The 14,343-nt window shown below is 46.8% G+C and overlaps 1 protein-coding gene across 5 annotated transcripts in view; it reads left to right on the forward strand.

The window, feature by feature from the left end:
• PLPP4 (phospholipid phosphatase 4) overlaps positions 1-14,343 on the forward strand; it is a 120,311-nt gene that overhangs the window by 53,986 nt on the left and 51,982 nt on the right. For 2 of the 5 annotated variants that reach the window (XM_059395944.1, XM_059395943.1), the window contains exons 3-5: positions 1,369-1,459; positions 6,353-6,416; positions 8,046-8,170. The exons of 1 other annotated variant lie outside the window; for it this stretch is intronic. In XM_059395944.1, coding sequence (XP_059251927.1) covers positions 1,369-1,459; positions 6,353-6,416; positions 8,046-8,170 — 280 coding nt within the window. Of the gene's footprint in view, positions 1-1,368; positions 1,460-6,352; positions 6,417-8,045; positions 8,171-14,343 lie in introns of those variants that run through there. 2 more of the 5 variants (XM_059395946.1, XM_059395945.1) reach the window with 2 other exon arrangements.

Consider the following 14,343-nt stretch of genomic DNA (forward strand, 5'->3'; position numbering starts at 1 on the left):
AATACCCTCCATGGTGATAGGACTTGCCCATTTGGTGTTTAAACAGCTGATTCATTTAGGGCCACAGCTGATCAGGAGGCTCAGCAAGCTGGTGACTACCATTGTGGTGGGAAAGAGACCGGCCAGTAAGGAGAGGGCTTTTCTCAGGTCTCATGAACTGCCTCCAAAGACAGTTCCTAAAGGGGAGACCCCAGGATGTGCTGAGCTCTGGCAATCTGGTTGTAGCAAGTGTGTATCACATCTTCAGTCATTTTGAAAGACTGTGTTCATTTGGGTGATTTCTGTTTTTGTAACAGAAAAGTGTCTCCCAGCGGTGCCTTAGTCGGATTAGAAAGCCCCTTTCCACAAAGTGGCATTGCATTTGAGTACAGGTGGAGATTTCCAGAAGTGTGAGCATTGGTTACCATACCTTACCTTTCCTGCCACTATTGGGCCAGTTGTGGATTTGCAAGATATCGAGTCACTTCTGATACTGTTATCCTGAGATGTTATAGTCATAAAGATGTAACTGAAATACTTTTTCTTCATTGTTGGAATGTCAAAAGCGACTTACTAATTGTAGAATGCTGAATAAAGGCAAGATATGGCAGGCAGAAAACCTGATCTCCAAAGCCTAGCCTTGCTACTCACTAGTTTTATGTCCTTGGGCACATCACTGAGTCCCCAAACCTGCAAAGACACTCACAGAGTCATCAGAGGATTTAAGAGATGCCAGTACCTGATGCTACCCAAACACAGTTCCTGCCTCATAAAGGGTTCTATAATGAGTGCTGCTTGCATCTGAATTCAACCAGCTTGATTCATTAAACACTTACTGCACTTTTGTGTGCTTTGCGCCAGGGGAGGGAAGGTGAGGGAGGAAAGGAAGAGAGGTGGCGAGCGAAAGGATTAAACTCTGCTTTGAGGAGGAAATGAAATTCAACAAAAGAACACCAAAGAAATGGATGAAATGGATGAATTGACTGTAAGCAAATCCACCTTACTCCCATGTTGCCAGAGAGCTGGGGATGCGAGGCCAAGGGTTCTTGCACCGTTCTGCTGGGGAGGATGTGAGGGGGGTTGCTGGCAAAGCTGAGTCATCATGATTATAGGCTATGCGTTTCTGTTTAAAAAGCCACCACTTTAAACATGGCTCCCAGCAATTTCAAATCAATTATAACCCACAATCAGATCTCCAATTTTTTTTTTTTTTAAGTCTTCAGAGTCTCTAACTATAGATATAAATCCTCTTTCTTTCTTTGAGGTCAGGAGTTCAGTAAGATCATTCAACTAGTGAGTTTGAATGAAACTAACTTGAACTAATTATCAGTCAGCCCTCTGATAGCAAACTGCTGTCCTCATAAGGGATTATTTGTTATTTTTTTCCAGGCAATTTCTTTCCTCACACCCCTGGCTGTTATTTGTGTGGTGAAAATTATCCGGCGAACAGACAAGACTGAAATTAAGGAAGCCTTCTTAGGTAGAGTATTCACAGTTCCTGCTCTAGGGGATGGGGCTGGACTTAATTAGATCAGTAGATTTTAAAAATCTCTGTTGCACCCAACTGATTTTTCTCTTGGTCAAATTAAGCTTGGGAGAAATAAGGAAAGATAAACTTTTAACCCTAAGAAAAGCCAATGCAGAGAAGTAAGCATCTTACCTTTAGGGGCAGTCTTGTCGCTGTCCATTGTGCTGAATGTGAATGTCCAAGTGTACCTCTGAGCTCTGTGCTGCTCAGACACCGCAGCAGGGTAGCTCTCAGCCATGAAGCAAAGAGAATCTGAAATTGTTGCCATTGACTGTCCAATCCCACGTCTGTGGCTAATAAGTCTATATTACGGGCAATTCAGAAATCAACTATAGACTTCTTGACCAGTCATCATTGGCTAGAGGCACAAAGGTCAAAAGCAGATGTAAACTATAATAGAAATTGGAAATAAACCCCATAGCTCATTTTTTGGGGGAGGCATTTTTGCAGTTAAGCAGTTGTTATTGTATAAAGAGTGCCACAGTCTTTGCCATTGACTATGATACCATTGTTAGAAATTCTCTCCAAGCTAAGCCATAGCTGCATATAACACGAGCTTGACATTTTTAAGAAAAAACCAGGGACGCCTAGGTGGCTCAGTCCCTAAGCTTCTGCCTTTGGCTCAGGTCATGATCCCAGAGTCCTGGGATCGAGACCTACCTCGGGCTCCCTGTTCACGGGAAGCCTCTTTCTCCCTCTCCCATTCCCCCTGCTTGTGTTCCCTCTCTCACTGTATTTCTCTCTGTCAAATAAATAAAGTATTAAAGAAAAAATGTTTTTTAAAAATAAGATAAAAACATTTTTATGGTCTTCATATTAGTTAAATGAGTAAATGACAGTATTAAGAGAAAACAAAGCTAATTCACTTGCTTAGTAACCAAAATAAACTACCCAATAGTCAGGTTTTCAGCTTTCTGATCATTAGAAGTACTGAATTATGTTTATTTTTTTGATATCCCAATAAAAACTATCCAAACCCTCACATAAACCACTTTTGGTATATTGTATAGACTTACCATTCATTCAGTTAGAGATATCTGAAAAATGAGATTTCCCACCTCCAAGAGTATGTTTGTAAATTACTGGGCTTTGAGGAAATGGAAATGTAGCAAAATGTGGTCTTCTCTTTTCTTGGTACAGGAGTGGGGGTGGTAAGGGCAACATCTGGGGTATGCAGAGCAGTGAAGGGGATTTGTGCTCTGAAGCAGAACAGGGAATATTTCTTACATAACCAGGCTTTGGTTGGGCTCTAACTGAACAGAAGAGAATCACTCTCCAATTAGCTCATATAAATTAGGGGTTAGTTATAGGACTGTATGAGCAATCTCCCAAATACCCAAGAATGGGGGGAGAATGGACAGAAGAGCTTCGTGGGGACTGGAGTTGGGAGCTGGGCCAGTGGGGGTGGAGACACACTCCTCTCTATAATATGCCTTCCCTCTTCCTGTCACACATCCTGCCTAATCCTGCCCCTGCCTTTGGTTTCTATGAGGTTTGGGCTTGCAGGGGTGGTTGCTCCTGGCCCACACCCGTAGAACCATCATCTCCAGGACCCACCTCCAAATAGCTCTTCGTCTCATAGATGAGTCTTCCCAGGCAGACCCTCTGGCTCGACTCATTTATCACACTTGGACACAACAGTCACGAGTCTCTGGTCAGCTTGCCTCGGGTCAGATGCGTACCCAGGCTGCTTATCTGTGGTTTGGGGATTTGGCAATCACATGCTCAGATTCCCCTCAGCCGAAGTGGCAGAAAGGTCAGGTTTTCCAAGGAGGGCATAGGTGCCCTCCCCATGTAGCCCGAGCAGCCAGGGCAGTGTTGGGATAAATATCCCGGTGGTGTCTCCAAGGTCCTGCTGGCAGCTCTCTCAGCTGACCTGGAAATCCCTTCGCCTCACTTGTTATTCTAGTTGTTTCCCTGGCTCGGAGTCCCTAGATGATCTGACTATGGGTAAGAGCTGTCATTTGTGGTTATGGTTATAATTTACTGCCAGCTGTTGGAGTTGGGTGTTGTTGTGGCAGTAAGTTACTTCTCTAGACTTTTTCATTTTCCACGAAATCTCCCTTAGATGACATTTCAAAATTGCAAACCACACCCTGCCTTGTATATGTTAACAGAGAAGGTTAGAGTCTTTGGATGTTCTATTTGCTTAAATAGATGAAAGCCTGCCTGGGGAGCCTCCTGTTGTACACGACTTTTTTGTTTTTTAAAATCACTTCTTTTAGGAATCCTCAGAAGTAGGGGGTGAAGGACTGATCTTTAAAAAGTCAGGACAGAAAACCAGGTGTAGCATTTCCAATGTGATCTAGAATTCAGGACTTTCTCAGTGAGAGTGATTTGGTGCTCAGGTCCCTGGATCCCAAGACTGCCTCGTACCTACACGTCCACAGTGGCCACCTTCACGCTTCTGCTGCAGATGAGACGGGTGAGGCTTGTGCCTGTGCAGCATCCTGCTTTTAGGAATTTCGGCTGCAGAACAGCCAGTCGATACAAGAGTCTCCTGTTACAGAAATCCTGCAGCTCCAAATTCTCAACAACAAACAAAGTAACAACAGAAGCTCTCTAACCTCTGGGATGTGTATGACCAGTAGTGTTCTCCATACAGGCCACTTGTGGGCTAACTCACATGACACATTATTTTGAATTTCTTTATTGGACACAGCCTGGTTTGTCGGTTTGCCTGCTCTCTCAAACCCACAGTGCTGTGGGATGTTGTCAGCATGCCTCTTATGAAAGAGACCCACTGGGTTATTGTTAATCGGCAAGCATTCCTGATTGGGGCTGTTCATTTCCTGCTCAGGCAGTCCTTCATGCCTCTTGATCTGGTCTCAGCCTACCCTCTGCTCTCAATGAGAGCCCCCTTAGTGGTCCCCTAGGGGTTGTACTATTCAGATGAAAATAATCCATTCGGTTTACTTCCAGAATGATGAGAGGACTTTCACCCTAAATGTTGTCAGTCAGTATCTCCGTTGTTTTCTGTCTCCTTCAGGCTTCTGGATCAGAGAGTGAAGTTGCCAGCTGTTGGCAGTTACATCACATCTACAGGTTTTCTAGCTCAGTTACTTGAAACTTTTCAAAGAACTGCTCTTTGCTAGAATAAAGCCAACCCAGTGCTGAGACTGGGGATGTATATGGTGTTCTGCATTGATGTAGCAGTCTGTGAAGTTCCCCAAGGGCATTGGGAGATCAGCTGGCGATGCTTGTTCCCAGAGACCTCCTCTGTGCTAAGGCCATGCTAGGACCAGGATCAGAAGGAGGCCGGCCCTGCTGGGGAAAACACAGCCGTGAGCCCGCCGAAGCGGCTCTACCAGGAAAAGACCCCAGTCGTGCTGGGTGATCTCACAGCCTGTTAATTGTCCTGGCTCTGGGGAGAATATGGCAGTGAAGAAAGCCCAGGGCATTTTCCCTCCTCTCTGCAAAGGAGACCTCTCAGGGGGGCTCTGAGCTGGCTAGAGAGAAGGAAGGTCAGCATTTTAGAAGGAAGGGTCTGTGCATGCAGAATTCTATCAGTAGATCTCTCTGAATTCCTACACACTGGTTTCCAGTTTATCCGTCCCAGTTGCCTGCTTGGTGTGTTAATGGCAGTGCTGGGCTGTGACTCCTGCTTGGCTCTCCCCACACCATCCGTCTTCTTGCCACACTCAGATAGGGCCCATTGGGGCCCATCTCACGCTGAGGTGATTAGTTTTCCTTTTGACAAAGATATTCATTTGAACTGGCCCCTCTGTTCTCTCTGCTTCCCATGACTTGTTAAAAGCAGATAGGTTTTGTATCAGTCTCTGTGGCCTGTGCCCTTGGTGACGGTGGTGGCCATTGTGCGGTACTTTCTGTTCGGAGAACACATTTGTCTCCCTTAATAGCCATGCATTGCTCTAGGCAGCTGCTTCCTGGAAATATCTCTCCAGCTCTGTTTTCTTACATAAATCTCAGCTACTGTTGAACAGTCAATGGCTGCCAAAGGGAAATGGTAGCTCACGTGCTTTATTATTCAACAAAGCATTGGAATGGGGCTTCTGTAGGTTTGTATGCAAGGCATTTGACCTTCTATCACATTGATTCACCCTTTGTGTGGTTTTGATAAAATAGGAGAGACTTGTGAGGTACCCTTTGAATGATCTTAGTTTATCTAGCAATGTCCTTCCAAGCTATTAAGAAAAAGTCCCCAGGCTTTAATAACATAATTAATTAATAATAATAATAATTAATAATAATAATAATAATGGACTAATAACATAGTCCAGAAGTTCCTACTGCCTCAGGTGGCAAAAAGCACCACCTAGGCAAACCTTCTCAGAACCCAGGGAGGTGTTGGGACTCTTTACTTTCTCAGAGGGTGATTTGTTTGGTAACAAAGGGACAGCGGTCAACAGGTGATGGTCAACACAGAGATAATCGCGGAATGGGAATGTCCTACTCTAAAGGAGTCCAGCAGCTGCTCTGATTAGAATTATGTTTGAGAAGTTGCCAGAAACAAATTAAAAAGTTATGTTTTGTAAAGAACATGGGAAAGAAACTCGACATCCTGTAGTATTAAATCTGTTCATATCAGGCCAAAACATAATGGATAGTTTCCTTTCCAGTATTAAAAATTTTAGTCAAGGAGAATAGATAAATTTTGTGTCCTAGAAGCTTGGGATTTTATGAGCCATTCTCCAAAGTCTTGCCTTAATGTATTTTACTCTCGCCACTCAGACTTCCCCGTCTTTTAAACTATTGGCTCTTATGTCCGTAGTCGTAATGAATAGTATGATGATGTAACAGTGATGATGATGATGATGTTGATGACGATGATTGTGGTTTGAGAGCCAGCTGGTTATTCTTCTGTCTGTTGGTTTTGTTTTGTAGCGGTGTCCTTGGCTCTTGCTCTGAATGGAGTCTGCACAAACACTATTAAGTTAATAGTGGGAAGGTAAGTTCCAGGAAGAAACCAAGGGTGGCTAAGACTCTCAAGGTCATCTGTGGATTGGCCTTTGAGCTTTGGCTTAAGGAATACTTCTGGTTGCCCCCGGAACATGATTTCTGTTCTCCATGTATCTTGCCTTTTCCCTCGACTGCTCCAGAAGTGAGCTAGTTTCCATAGAGATGAACTGTCAGAAAGACCTGGATCTGAGGCCTGACTTTGGCTGTTGGCCTTGGACAGGTTAGCTCCCATCTCAGAAGCTCAGCATTTACTGATTATCGGCCTGGGGGAGGGTGCTAGCCAGGCACCTAGGGGGAAGAAGGTAGCTACAAATTGGGCAGTGCCTGGCCGTGGAGCAGTGGTGTTCTCCCAACTTAGTGTGTTAAGAGTTGTCTTGGGGCCCCAATAAAATGCTGGTTCCCAGGCCTTGTCTGCTCTGAGGTTCTGGTTCAGTAGGTGAATAACCACACTTGGAGAAGCAGTAGCCAAGTAGGGGGGAGAGATTACCCCAGAAATTCTGAGAGATTTTTTGATGATGGTCATTGATATTTTATTGATATTGATAGATTATTATTAGGCCTAGATCTCAGGACTGGAAAGAGTTGGTGTGACCCACTATGTGCATAAAAGGGGCCGTGTGTTTGTAGCACCAGCAAAGCCTTGCCCATGGCTGGCCTTCAGCAAATATTAGCTGAATTAGTGGGAAGGGATTAGCCATCACCCATCTCTGTGAGAATCCTCACCCAGAGGAAGGCAGAAAAACACGGGGTGAAGTGTGTCAGTGCAGGAATCCAATCACTGGGGCGCAGGCTTGCCTTTTCCACTTGCTGGTTGGATGTGACCTTGGACAGGAGTGTAATCTTTCTAAACCTTCATTTTTGCACCTGTCAGATGAAGGAAGTCCCGGAGTTGACATAAGAATCACGTAATATGATGGGGGTGCCGTGCTTGGCACTGTGTGTGGTACCTGGTGATGGCTCCATAAGTACCAGCTGTGCCTGCGGGAGGGGGTTCAACCTTGGGCCCCACTTCTGCCCACGCCCCGTGAGGTCTGTGTCCCCAACCTGGGCCAGGGAGGCCAGCCTACCTGGCCGTGCGCTCTGTACCATGGAGCTGAGCTGTTGGGTTCTCGGTCTCAGTGAGGTTAGGTGAGACCCGCTATTCAAAGAGGGGCAACTGACCATCCAAATTCAAGATGTGGGGACCTGAGGAGCCTGGAGTCTGGGCTTCTGGAAGCAGCCGCTGAATGCAAGCTGTCGCTGGAGGCAGGAACTACCTTCTCCGTTGGCACCGTGCTTAGGTGCCTCCCATTAGTCCACTCCTCCAGCCCTCACGACCTCCCCTTGGGGCAGGTATTCATCTCCCCTTTTACAGATGTGGAAGCTGAGGCTAGGGGAGGCTATGGAACCTTCCCAAGGTCTGAAAATGAGTGGCAGAGTGAGAGTTCCAACTCAGAGCTTTCTGACCCAGAAACCTGAGCTTTCCCCAAGATCACTGAGTCTGGAGTGGTGCCGGGGGAGCATTGGTGTGGACAGCAGGAGGAGGAGCTGGGGGCAGCAGGGAAAGGTGGGGATCAGCTGGGGGTTCCTTTGTGATGGCAGCATTTTATATTGAAAATGTCCATGGTGTCTTTTGTAGACCTCGCCCCGATTTCTTTTACCGCTGCTTTCCAGATGGAGTGATGAACTCGGAAATGCACTGCACGGGTGACCCTGACCTGGTGTCCGAGGGCCGCAAAAGCTTCCCCAGCATCCATTCCTCCTGTAAGTTCCGAGGCTGGGATGCCCTTTAATTCCTGGTCATGTCTCCTGGCCACTTCCCTTGGGAGTTTCGGTGGAGAGGAAAGTGCTGGGACACGAGTGTTGAGCACATTTCATGTTTCTTTCCCTGTAGGCTTAGAAACACAAATTCAACAGAAAGTAATAAACCTGGGGATGAGGCTCTATAGAGTTTACAAGATATTGTATATGTTGCTTCTGTGAGCTCAGTGGAGCCTGACATGGGACACTTGGCCCTTTGGCAGGATGATTCAGGAGCTTAACAGGGCAGGGCAATTTACCGTGTTCCCTGGCAACTGGCTTTTCAGCTCCATGTTCCCTCTGGCGTATTCTTTCAGCGATGGTACTGTGTGTGTGTACATGTACATACACAATACATACACGTGTGTGGGTGCACGCCTCACTGTGTAGTCTGGTTATAGATATGTGGGCTGGGACCAGCCTTAGAGCCAAGACTAAATATTTCGATCAGGTGTAGGGTGTGTAGTGGAGAGGACACAGGTCTTTGTAGTGACAGACCCTGCTCTGCCAGGTCTTAGCTCTGTGACTTACCCACTCTTTCCTCAGCGCCTGTGGTGTACCGTGGGAATGATGATGCTTCCATTCCGGCTGGGGTGAGGGTTAAGAGAAGGACTGCTGGTCACTGACATTTGGAGCAGCTGCTATGCCAGGGCGTGTAGGGCATTGTCCCATCAAATGTAGTCACTGTGTATGTGAAGTACTCAGGATGCTGCTTTAAATCAGCAGTATGTACCCATATCGTTGTCTGTAACCAGAGCTGAGGTTCCGGAGTGTTCTGGTTCATTCCAGCAGTGTTTTTTGGGTGACTGAGGTGCCAGCGGTGCTAGGTGTTGGGAACACAGAGATGACTAAGGCATAGCTTGTGTTCTGGGGACTCTAGAGGCAGTGGCACACTGTATATTTAGGTTGGTGACCCTGGGATCATTGGAAAACTGTGGCCACAGGCGGCCACTTGGGAGAGGCTGTTCTTATGGCCTGAAGTCCTTGATTTCTCACTGGTGTGACATTGTCAGCCATTGGCAGGCCTGTTACCTTGATCTTGTCTGTTTTTTCTAAGTGTGTAAGACATTTCCTGAAAGTGGCTTGATCAAAGAGTCTTTGGATGCCTTTTCCTGCTGTGTTTGTTGAATATTTTTCTCAGAGCCTTTAGAGACTGGAGCCCTATCAACAAGATATTGGGGTGCCAAGCACTCGACGTGAATGACTGTTAATCTGTACAATGGCCTCACCAGGGTGGGTTATCCCCATTTTTAACGTAAGGACAGTGAAGCTCAGACAGACTCTGTAACTTGGTCAAGGACATTTAGTTGAACTTCCTACCAGCCTCTAACTCGATAGTGTCTCAGGGCTTACTGTGATGAAATACAATGAAGTATCCCATGTTCATGTAAATAAATAACTTGTCTGGTTTGTTGGGCTATAGGGAGTTGAATAATGTTCCCCCTAAAGATATGTCCGGGTCCTAACCCACGGAACCTGTGAACGAGACCTTATTTGGAGAATCACCTTCGCAGGTGTAATTGAATTAAGGACCTCAAGATGAGATCATCCCGGTTTTAGGGTGGCCCTAAATCCAATGACAGTCGTCCCCATTAGAGAAAGACATAAGAGTATTTGAGACACAGAGACATAGGTGAGAAGACCACATAAAGATGGGGGTAGAGATCGGAATGGTACAGCCACAAGCCAAGGAACGTGGAGCCTCCAGATGCTGGAAGGGGCAAGGAACGATCCTCTCCTGGAGCCCTCAGAGGGAGCATGACCCTGCCCACACCTGGATTTCAGACTCCTGGGCTCCCAATTTCTCTGTTGTCTTAGGGCATGTTTTGTCCTCCCAGAGGCTCAGTGCCAAGCTTGAAGGGGCTTCCAAAGCTCAAAGCTGAAAGAAGTGAAATCCTAAACGCTGGCTTTTAGATGGTTGACTGAGGCCTACTAGCACAGTTCAGTGTCCAGTGCTGCATTTGACCTTGGGCTGGAAACAGCTGTCGTGTGAGTAACTTAGCCCAGAAGACTGCTGGTCCTGGAGAGTAGAGCCCAGGCCCCACAGAAGGGTTCCTTGTGGAAGCACACCTTCCCTATCAGATCGTTTTCTGAGGGCTACCTGCCAGCTGCCACGTCAAGTGCGTGGCTAATGTCCCATCTGTACTCCACCAGCTTTTGGACAGAGGCTGTTACTAGCTTCTGCTTAAGACACTGTTTAAAATGTTATGGATTTTTACTACTTGGCAGACATGGAATTCTACCCAGCCTCTAGGCTTCGATGAGAGTATTTTTATCTGTTCTCTTTCTTTGTTGTGACAGGTCAGTGATTGCCTTACAGGGAGCTGTGACATCCACTTAGAAAAGCCATCAGGGCTGTTGTTTGGATTTTGTGGCTACCAGGAAGTGGTTGGCATGACTCTTGGCTCCTGGAGGAGGTGCTGGACTCCGCAGATGACTTTAGTGGACCCCTGTGGTGATACACACACTCCTTCTCCCTTCAGTCAGATCAGCTTTGTAGGTTGCGCAGGAGTGAGTGGGCACAGGCATTCTGGGCCACAGGATCTCCGAAGATGAATTCCTCATGCTCAAGAATCACAGGCTTGCTTTGTAGATAACCGGTGACAGGAAGGTAGTCGATGTCTACATACCATCCTGCAGAGAAATTGGTTTTCTTTGAACCTAAGAACCAACACTGGTTTCTTTTAGAAACAGAAGATCTTGTGTTTAATTGACCAGAAGCAGCCAAACAGCGCTCTACTAACGTGCTCAGGTGGCTTCCAGCCCTCCAACGGCCATCTTGTGGTACTTGCTCCGTAAGGAGTCCCAGGCCTCCTTTGTAGGAAAAATAGAGTCAAGAGCAAGTTGAAAAATAGAGTTTCAAAGAGCAAGTGGCTTCCTCCAGAAACCAAGAAGTTACCAGAAACTTGGGATTTATTTTTTTATTGTTTTTGAAGATTTATTTTGGACAGAGAGAGTGTGTGTGCATGAGCAGGGAGAGGAGCAGAGGGAGAGAGAGAGAGAAATCTCGGGCAGGCTCCCTGCTGGGCGCAGAGCCTGACACAGGGCTTCATCTCATGACCCTGAGTTTGTGACCAGAGCCAAAACCCAGAGTCAGACACTCAACCCACTGAGCCACCCAGGTGTTCCCAGAAACTTGGGATTTAAAGCAGAGAAAGGCAATATAGCTTTAAAGCAGGGATATTCTGAAAATATCTGCAGTCTTGGGCTTTTTGATCGGGCATTATTTCACATTCTAGAAAGAGGATAGCTTTCAGAGAGAAGAATAGAAAGTAAGTGTTCTTGAGCATTTATTCTTGTAGGTATGGGGTTGGTAGTCCGGGAGGGTGCAGGACGGCCAGACATGGCCAAGTCCTCTTTAGGGCAAGGATGAATACCGGTTACATAACCACAGTGGTCCAGAACTGGGGACTAGGAATTCCAAGGAGGGGACAGGAAGAGCTTTGGGAGGAAAAGCACTTTCTCCTATCATTTCCTAGGAGAGGATATATGAGCTACAATGTTTTGAGATACTTATGTTTGAAATGTCTTTTTTTCCATTCTTTTGCTGGATGCAGAATTCTAGGTAGAAAAATCATTGTGGCTCAGGATTCTCATTTAGAGAGTGTTTGAGAGAAGCCCTGTAGCATTCCTTTCCTTGATTTTATTTTTCTCTCTCTGGAACCTCTTAGAATCTTCTCTCTGTCTCTGGCCATCTGAAGTTCCACAGTCATGTACCTTACTGGGATTCTTATTTAAGCTGGAAGCACTAAGCTAACAGGGTCGAGCTCATTAATTAAGCTTCACTGAAGGATGAATGGGGGAGTGAGCCAGGTTTTCTCTGTTTGACCCCGAGTGTTAGCATCTGGCCTTTTCTTTGAGGTTATTTCTTTCCCCAGCGGAGGCTCCCTAGGCTCTTGGCAGGTGGACCTGCACCTGGCATTCTGGAAGCTGGGCTGGGAGGCTGGGGTTCTTGTAGGTCACCTTGCGGACTAAGCCTTCACCCTCGCTTCTGTCTTGTTCCTCAGCCCTGGGCTCTACTTGCCTGCTTTTCCAAAAGTGCGGAGCCTCACATCGTTTAACCTTTTATCTTTAAGAATCAGGGAGGTGGCAGTTTTCTTCCTGGTTTGTAGGATGGGTGTAGAGCTTGACTGGTCATAATAGAGACTTCCCACCTGGTTCTCATCTCCATCCCCTGCCTTCCCCTCTCAATCTGCAGTTCCCAGGGCCTCCCGCTCAGAGCTTTGCAGGCCCCCGCTGGTGAATAAGGGACCTCCCACTTCCCATCAGCACCAGCCTCGGCAGGCTTTAGACTCCCCTTTTCTGGCTCTGGGAGGTATCCTCTCTGCCAGCTGCTTACCTTGGCATTCGTTGTGGTGTGGACTCCAGGTGCTTCTAGCTTCATCTGAGGTAGAATGTGTGGTCCTGTTTGCATCAGTCACGTTTCTACAGAGAAACAGAACCGACAAAGAGTATGTGTGCGGGGGGAGGGGGGCAGAGGAGAGGAAGAAAAGGGAGCAGTTATTTTGAGGAATTGGTTTGCATGGTTTTGGGGGCTGGCCAGTCTGAAATGTGTAGGGTCAGCCCGCGGGCTGGAAGCTCAGGTAATGGGCAATATTATAGTCTTGAATTTGAAGTGGGCAGAGCCAGTCAACAGGCTGGAGAGTCAGGCAGGATTTCCATGCTGCTGTCTTTTGAGGTAGAATTTTATTTGGGAAACCTCAGTCTTTTCTCTGAAGGTCTTCCATTGATTGGGCAAGGCCCAGCCCAGCTGGGGAGTGTGAGTGAAGCTCCTTCAAGTCCACTGATTGGGAGTGTTCATCACATCTAAAAATACCTTCCCAGCGACATCTAGACTGATGTTGACAGAACAACTGGGCACCAGGGTCTGTCCCTGATGACACATAAAATTAGCTGTCTCACTGTTGTTCTTTCCTCCTTCTGACATTTAAAAATCCGAAACACCACCAAAACGCTCAAATACCTCAGTTACAGATATACCGCATGTCAGAAGGTTCTCGATCAGCCTCGGTGTTACTCTGATAATAGAGTCCTTGAGAGTGGAGTGCGCCCACTATGGCATCTTTGTAGGCTGAACGTCTGGGAGTTTGCTTTCCCTGAACAAATCTGAATGCATTTTAAGTATGGATTGCGAAATGATCTCAGGGTCCCATGTATGCTAACTGGCCAGGTGTGACTCCACGAAGCATGAATATTCAGGATTATAAACCAGCTGGTTCTTCAAATGTTAGGCGAGTCTTTGCATAAAGACACAGGAAAAGGAAAACAGGAAATTCTAAGATTCATTTCTTTTGCACCATTGAGTTAACTGGAATTACCATCCAGGGGTTTTGCTGGGTGGGTTTGAGTAGATGAGAAACTTGAAAAATGCCCCTTTCTCTTCTTTTAGAAACGGTCTATAATGGCAGGGCTGCTGAGGTCATTGTTCTGGCCAGGACCGACCCATGGTCATGTGTCTGAGGTCAGCTCAACTTGTGTGGTTTCCATTAGAACTTAAAGGAAAGCTTCCGGCATGTCGAGGGACAGCCTCAGACCCAGCAAGAGCCCCTCATGGCTTTTTCCCTACATTTGTAAATTCTCCTACATCTCAAGCTTTGAAGGCAATTTCGAAGGTTCTGGGAAGTAACGGCTTCATCTGCCACATCTTTCTCAAGCAGAGGAAGACTCCCCTTTCTCTGGGGATGTTAGACGCAGGGAGGGAATGATTGCTGTCAGGAGGACGCTAGACCTCTTCATGGGAGAGGTTTCTTAATCTCTCTTCCATTACTACTCCTCCTCCTGGTTTCAGATCGTTCTCCCACGAATTCCTCCTTTCTACTGTGAGAGTTTAATGCCACCAATATTCTGTCTGTGTATGTACCACGGCCCTTTTTGGGGGGGCCACCAGCAATGATAATCCCTAAGACTTTTTCATCTCCCCAGGAGCCAGTTTTTATTCCCTTGGCGGGGGGTAGTGCTGTCCTGGTTGAGGATGCCTGGTTTGGGTGGGAGTTATCAACTTTACAGTTTTACCCACCGGGAGACTTTCGGGAATGTCTGAAGAAAGTAGTTTTCACAAGTCAGTGGCAGGGTTGGGGGGACGGACCGAGAACGTCAAGTACACAGAGGTCACCCGTGCTGCCAGACATCAAGACACA

The sequence above is a fragment of the Mustela nigripes genome, chromosome 4 (genome assembly GCF_022355385.1).
Source record: "Mustela nigripes isolate SB6536 chromosome 4, MUSNIG.SB6536, whole genome shotgun sequence".
Lineage (NCBI taxonomy): Eukaryota > Metazoa > Chordata > Mammalia > Carnivora > Mustelidae > Mustela > Mustela nigripes.